The 8,297-nt window shown below is 33.5% G+C and overlaps 1 protein-coding gene across 1 annotated transcript; it reads right to left on the minus strand.

Annotated features, from left to right (window-relative positions):
- Window positions 1-4,331: 4,331 nt before the first annotated feature.
- Window positions 4,332-7,195, minus strand: LOC131034606 (pentatricopeptide repeat-containing protein At3g24000, mitochondrial). Its single transcript, XM_059210786.1, has one exon. The coding sequence runs from the start codon at window positions 6,938-6,940 to the stop codon at window positions 4,919-4,921; it is 2,022 nt and encodes a 673-aa protein (XP_059066769.1). The 5' UTR covers window positions 6,941-7,195; the 3' UTR covers window positions 4,332-4,918.
- Between the last annotated feature and the right edge of the window lie 1,102 nt (window positions 7,196-8,297).

An 8,297-nucleotide genomic window follows, 5' to 3' on the forward strand; every position in this document is an offset into this window, starting at 1 on the left:
GAAGATTCCATGGGTCCAAAGGGGGCCACACCAATAGCAAGAGGTGGAGGAGGAACCACAAGGCCTGAGGAGGCCACATGAGTAGCAAGAGACAAGCCATCATCATAGGAGGAAACATCAACAACATGTGAAGAGTCATCAAAGGAAGAATCAGAAGCTAGGACAATAAAGTGATTAGCATTAGTGTCCTTCCACCAAGTGATAGCGCCTTTACACCCTTTTAAAATTATTATTTGATTGTGAATGGTTGACTTTTATGCAATAATAAATAAAGTTTAGTGTGGTGGATTCTTTACCCAAAAAAAACCATATAAATAAAAATACCACTTAAATCAAACCAATTGTTTTAGTGTTAGAATTCATCAGATATAATATGATCAGTATGTCTATTACAATTGGATTGGTGATTATTCTATTATAATCACTTTACATGATGACATATTATTCGGTAATGATAATAGTATGATTAGGGACCTAAGGTCTCATATTTCATCATAGATTGAAATGAAAGAATTAGGAGTTACTAAGTTTATCTTAGGAGTGAATATTAGATAGGATAGAGATAAAGAAAGTTTTGGTTGAGTCAAAGGAATATATTGACTTTATTTTGAAACATTTTAGTGTGATTGATAACAAACCAACGAGTCTTTCTATTTCTATGGGAGAAAAACATTTAGTTGAGAAATTCCCTTCAACACTTATAGATATGGAGTATATCAATGTTGTACCCTATGCCAGTGTAGTTGGGTACCTTATGTATGCTATGATCTACAAAATCTTGCATCTAAATGCTAAGAACACAAGAATTCAATTTCTAGGCTACAAGGTTGATTTTTTGTCCTAAAAAATATTGAAATGGACCTTAACTAGAGAAAGCTATCTATGGTGACACGAAACTCTTCAAGACCTTCAATTTAAAAAGAAGGCTTAATCAACTTCATAGATCACACTTTATGGTCTTTGAAACTTAGGTCCTGAATGTCATAATTATAAGAGCATTTATTATGCAAAGAGAGTTGTAGGAGAAAGTTACACTTCTTGACCAACTTATGAACAATGTTATGACAAATCATAAGAAATTTTTTAATGGAGATAAGCTAGCAAAAATATAGTGCCCAAGTTTGTGAGTATAATATGAAAAGCTTATGACAAGTGTAAGGAATATATCATTTTTAGCATGTGGACTCATCTTGAGATTTGGGTGTCACATTTTAGGTTGTTTTATCTCATGATTTTTTAATTACCATTTTATTGTTTTATGTATTTCTTCTATCCATTTGTACTTGAGATGGGGGTTTTATAGTTCAATATTGTATGTATTGTTATATTGTTAGAATATCTCTAGATCTATATGTTGTTATAATCTTTTGTGAAGGCTTAAGCCTAGATTAGTATTGTATCCTTCTTTCTATTGCAAAAAATATAATTGTTTTGAGATTTGGAGGCTAGATTTTCCTAGAGCATATGTTTTTTTATGGTTTTGTTCATTCTTCTTGTGAAGATTAAAACTATAAATATTATATTTACACATTTCTCTTATTAGAAATTAATTGTGGAATTTTTAACTTTCTTCCTTTACCTACATTTCAAAACATTGATTTTCCTCCCCCGTAACAACCTTATCACCTTACCTTGGGCATGTTTCCATTTCTAACCATCTTTTTGTCTCTCTTATTTCTTTCAAACCTTAAAATACCAATTTTTAGTTTTTCTTTCTGATTTCCTTACAAACTCATCTTATTTTCTCTAATCTTAAGTTTACATCTCTTCACTTAAGACACTTTTCCAACCATATTAAATTTTCTAAGTATGTTATTACAAGATTAGTTTTCCCTATCTCCCAACCATGCTTTTGTGAAGCCATTTTTGTTGTCGTTTGCCTCATATCACTAGGGTTTTTCATGTTCACACTTTGGACTAATTAGATTTCTTAGCATCTGCTTTTTTTAAGCATTTTACCATTTATATGTGATAGGTGGATTTATGCGTAAAATACCAAAAAGAAAATGATCAAGATAGAATCTCCTTCAACCATTTTATTTTGTAGGGTTTGCTCCATGAAATTAGTTTTTTCAAGTCAAATACGAAAGAATCTATGAGGAATCTTGAAAGGGGCTAAGAGGAAAGCATGTTGGAAATGATAAGACAAAGATTCATATAACTTTTAGGTCATTTTGACATGTTTTTGACTTAGTCATCACTTCCTTAGGCATCTCCTTAATGTTGGGCATTAAGAGAGGGCATCTCCTCAATGCTAGGCACTAGGAAATGACGTCTCCTCAATGGTGGGCACAAACCTTCCAAATAGAAAAATAATTTTCCAAAAATCACATCAAATTGAAATGGTAATTCCTTGGTGACCTATACAACCCATATTTGGGGTGAATGAGTCTTTTTCTAACATGTATCTTTCACATTTTCTATATTTCTCCTTCTTTTCATATATTTTAGTTCAATTATGATATATTTTTATCATTTTACACCATCCTTAGCCTATGTCCTTGATAGGTGTCCATACTACTCCAAGTGATTGATAGATCATTTTAAACATTCCCTATAGTTTCTAGATTATTTTGACATAAAGGACATCTCCACTACCTAGGACATATTTCAACCCTAAGTGCACTGCTTGGTTATAACATATTTCTTGCATTATAATTGGCTAATATTTGATTTAGAGTATCTTTGTTTTGTTATCATCACATTTCTATTGATAACCACACTATAAATGCATACAAACCCCTATTTTACTATTTTCTCATTTTCCTAGCTTAGTATGTAGGTGTTTCCATTTCTATCATTTTGTTAACTATGTTGTCTCTTATCTGTGATTGAGGTGATTGGGCCTTAAATTTCACTATTTCATTCATTTAACATCACTTACAACAATTAAAAAAACAACCCAATAAATTGACTACCAATGTTCTTTTTTGGTTTTTCCATGAAGATAATAGTGAATATCATTATTTAGTTAATCATCAACTTTCTTATATGTTTTCCATCCTATGTTTACTCGTGACACTTTTATAATCAAGTTGTTTATTCACATTATTCTAAATAGTATTAAATATTGAAAATTATTTATTGACAATAAGAAAATCATCTTTTTTTTGAAAATGCTTATAATTTTAACTACACTTTCTATGTGATAAGTAGCTCAACATATGGGAAGTCAATCCTAATGAAATGATATCTTCAAATTGATCTTTAAGGTCTATTTTTGAAAGATTTATTTGATGAACACAATAGATGCATAAATTATACTGTCTAAATTGAAACTTCAAGTGTGAAATTTAAAAAAATATAAATTGACATTGAAGAAGAACCTAAGTTCTCATCTAGTAAAATATTAATCTTTGGGAGAATCAAGTTACTTGGTCAACATCATTCCTATACAAAAGAATAATGATAGTAAGAATTTGTATTGACTTTTACAATTTGAGTGACTCTTTGCTAAAAGAAAACTATAATTTATATATAATGAATTAGATTTCAGAAGTTATGACAAGTTCTAAGATGGTGTTTATGTTAGCCAAATTCTCAATGTACAATCATAAGATTCTAGTAACAATAAACAAAAAACCATCTTAGCACATTTTGAAAGGATTTTCCCTATTGAAGCTATCTTCTAGGGAAACAAATGTTAAAAAAAGGGACATTTCTCTTGCGAGACTTTAGGTAATATATCTTCTAAAGAAAAATGGATTTTTTATTAGACTAGAACATTTGTTACTATTGTCTATCTCAATGATTTTAGTTTGTTCTCCAATAAAAAGGGAGATCATCTTTGTCATTTATATGTGGGTTTTCAATGAATTCAAAACTTTTGATCTCATGACATTCATCGAAATTTCCAAAATGTCACAAAAGACAAATTCTTAAGTTATATTGTTTCAAAATTCTTAAAATTATTCTAACTTTTGTGAATTCCCCTTGTTTTACTTATGATGACCACAAGCATTTTCCTATCGAAATCCAATTGACACTAATTGCATCATATATTCTTTCCTTTGTTGGTCATAATTTGAATAGGCTGATATGAATGGACCTTAGCCTATTTAGTTCTCTTGAGATTGCCTTCTAATCCTCTTCATTATGCGAAATGTTTAAGACCATATACGTATATTAATAATATAATATAAATATAATTATACTTTTACATATACAAATTTTAGTCTAATTTATGAAATATCAATCTATAAACTTCATAAGCACCATGCATATATGCACCAATCTCAATACAACAAAAGTAGTAATATCATTTCATCCTATGTCAAATATGATGAATTATTTTACTTATTTTTAATTAAAAAATCAGTGTCATTATCATATTCTTTTTAATTGGAAGTTCGCAAACATTTTAGCTCTCCATAAGGGGAAGTAAAATTCTCTAACAGTAAATGATACTAAATGACAGAGCTGACGTGGGTGCAAGATGATAGAATTAATTCATCCAGACAAAGGACCATAAAAAATGACATAAAATGTAGAAAACTATCAAGAGATGTTCTCCCCCAAAATCTTCAATCATTGGCTTTCTTGTAAGACCTTCTTTCTTCTTATGGCCAAGCATCTTTCCATTTCCTTCAAGCGTTCATCTTTCTTTTGCTCTTTATTATTATCCACTCCTCCAGCTTTTCTTCAAGACATTTGCAGGTTTCTTGAAAACAATTCAATGTCATGACACCTCCATGTTATCATAAAACGGAGCTTTAACAAATACTCCATCAGTATATTACAGAAAAAGATATACATTGCATACCATACATCTGATTTTATGGAGTCAAACAGCACAGTCTAAATCTGCACACTTCTTAATATTTGGAAATAAAGCATGGTTTCTTATCATCACTGCTGATATGCCACAGTGCACTTTGTTATTGTGCAATCATATGCCTACAGGTTGTTTCACTGGGCATCACCAATAATCTTTGCAAGAGCATTGTCCTTGTTCAAAATGATGGAACCGATTTGCATCTCTCACAACTATTTCTCTTCCAACAATCTTGGAGATATACTTGGTTGCAGAGTGGCAGTCAACACATACTCTAAGGTTCTTGACAACTCTAATGGTTGTTCCAGGGGGCGTGTTTAACAAACCAAATGCAATTGCCAACTTTTCACTATGGTGGCAGAGAAATATATTTTTCTCCTCCTCCTCCACATCATTCAGCGCATCCTTTGAATGTGGTAAATACCCTGCTGCCTTCATCTCCAAAGACAAATTATCCAACTTTGCATAGATTTCCTGTGTCTGTGGGTGTGATCTGTCTCCAATATAAAATGCATGCACCTTTTTATGGTCTTCAATCCAACTACATCCAGGTATCTTTTTAATTCCTCCATCTTTCATTGACGTCCTTACCTTTTGAACTTCATCCCACATGCCCACTTCTGCATAGATGTTTGACAAAAGAACAAAAGTTGCAGCATTTTTAGGATCGAGCTCCAAAAGAAGAGTTGCTGTAAATGCTCCTAACCCAGCATTCTTATGTGCTCTACAGGCACCAAGCAAACAAGTCCACACAACTGTCATAGGTTTAACAGGCATTTTGATAATAAATTTTAGGGTTTGTTCAAGATAGGCAGCTCGTCCAAGGAGGTCAACAAGGCATACATAATGATCAATTGTAGGAGCAATGCGATAAGAGTCAGTAAAGCCATTGAAGTATTTACAGGCCTCGTTCACTAAACCTGAATGACTGCATGCTAACAAAACACAAGTGAGGGTTACATGGTTAGGGTATGTTCCAGATAGCTTCATTAGTTCAAAGAGTTCTAGAGCATCCTTGCAAAAGCCATTTACTGCATATCCTGCAATCATAGCATTCCATGAGATCAAATTTCTCCGAGACATTTTGTCAAACAGTTGACGTGCCATGTGTATGCTTCCACATTTTGCATACATATCTACCACGGCACTTACAACTACGACATCCGACAAAAAACCATTTTCAATTATGCTTTGGTGGATGTCCATACCCTGTTTTAAAGCTCCAAGTTTCCCACAGGCTGGGAGAATGCTGGCATAGGTTGCGGAAACTGGCTTTACTCCTGCCAATTGCATTTGCTTAAAAGTTTCCAATGCCTTCTCAAAAAACCCATTTTGTGCATATCCCGAAACCATTGCAGTCCACGAAACCACATCTCTTCGAGGCATTTCCTCGAAAAGCTTTAAAGCCTCATCAAGTTCACCATCTTGTGCATATGCTGCTAACATAGCATTCCATGAGATTATATTTCTTTGGTGTATTTTGTCAAAAAGCTCGCGTGCAATTTGTATGCTTCCACATTTTGCATACATGTCTACCAGTGCACTTGCAACTACAACATCAGACAAAAAGCCCCTTTCCATTATACTCTGATGGATTTTCATACCGGTTTCCAAATCTCTTATTTTGGCACAGGCTTGGAATATGCTGGAAATTGAGAACTGATCAGGCTGGACACCTGTTGCTTGCATTTCGCAAAACAATTTCAATGCTTCCTGAGGATACCCATGTCTTCTGTAAGCTGCAATGATGGCATTCCATGACAGGACGTCTCGTTCAGTAATTTGGTCAAACACTTCGCGGGCATCAACTAAACTTCCGCACTGATCATACATGCGTACCAGGGTATCTTGTAAGACTTTGATTGTGGCCAACTTCAAATGCCTCTCACTAATGTGGGAGTGGATTTTCTTTCCCTCTGAAAGAGCTTTCTTTGAAATGCAGGTCTGCAATAGTTGAAGGTATGTAGAAGAATCTACTGTGGAATGGTACGTAGTAAGCAGAATGTGCAATGCCTCCTTCAACCTCCCCTTTCTACATAACTCTGAGATGCTGAAATTAAGATTGACAATGGACGGCGTTGGCATTGCATAATTATAATTATAGCGTTGGAAGTGAGTATGAAATAATGTCGTCGTCTTTGTCCTTAAAACTGGTTTTAGAACCATTTATTTGTTTCTGTGAAAAGCAATGTTAGAAAGAACTGGTTTTCCAGCCATGCGTAGATGTCAAAGAAATGCAGCGATTAAAGCCCTGCCGTAACAATTCCTACCAGTACACCTCCATTTTTGACTGTGTTTAATCCTCCCAATAATAAAAATGGTTATTTGAGCCTTAATACTGGTTTCCAGTTCGTCGGGCTTTTGAAATTCCAACTGCTCAGCTGATAATTGTTTTTTTATATTGAAAAAAAATGCAACAAGAAAAATACGGAGGGCTGAGAATAAACCCTCAAGAAGAAGAACATAAAAGACAAGTGCCTAAATAATTAAAACTACTAATACTACAAAGGAGGGGCGTTAATAAACAGTTAAAGAAGAAGAATTAAACAACTAAAACTACTAATACATCTAGCCAAAGGCCTATAACAAGAGGGGTTCAAAATTAAACAACAAACCACATTACAATCTGAATTTGAAAAAAAGTTGTAGCTGTTTGGAACATATGGCATTTTCTTTGTGTAGCTCAAGCAATTGGAGTTTGATCTTGTCCAAAAGAATGATTTTCTTAGCTCGGTCCTTGGTAGCCATTTGTGGTTGAAAAGCAAGCGAGACAATTTGAAACAATATGTCAAAGTACAACTTTAAAATTTCTACTTCTTATTAGAAAATACAGCCAAACATCTGTCTTTCCATATATTAAGTAAAATAGTATGCCTCAAAGAATCTGCCACCACATTACTATGAAGAACATAGCCAAAAATGCAACTTTCCAACTCAAATCATGGTAAAAAATAATAGGAAATGATTAGCAATAGCCTTCCATTTTTTTAAACATGGAAACAATCCCAAAAAATGTGTTTAAGACCCCCACAGTTTTGGCAAAACAAGCATTTAATTGGTTGAACCATCATGCATTTCAACATATCCCTGACAAGTAGTTTGAAATGTAGGATTTTCCAATCCAACAATTGAGTATTAGCCTTGGCTTTAGACCCCTATATTTCGTTACTCAACTTCCTTCGTGCCTTTTCATGAAATTTGTAGTTCCACTTTTGGTTTAACCTTGGGTTTAATTGCATCTTTGGAATGAGGTTCAAATAACTTTTCATGAGAAGGAAATACAAGAAGGGGAACTTAAAAAGCCATGACTAATCTTAGCGAAAATTGCATTGTAATAGAGTGCAAAGCTTCATAGTCAACTCAACTGACACAAAATATTGACAAAAATCAAGAACTTGTCAAACCTGTTGTTTAACTAAAACATACTCTGAGATTTTTGCCAAGAGGCCCAATCTAGAGTATCACAATCCCATATATCACTTAACTTTTTCACTCCTTTTATTAAATAAAGAGTATGCTTGTC

The sequence above is a fragment of the Cryptomeria japonica genome, chromosome 8 (assembly GCF_030272615.1).
Source record: "Cryptomeria japonica chromosome 8, Sugi_1.0, whole genome shotgun sequence".
Classification (NCBI taxonomy): Eukaryota; Viridiplantae; Streptophyta; class Pinopsida; order Cupressales; family Cupressaceae; genus Cryptomeria; species Cryptomeria japonica.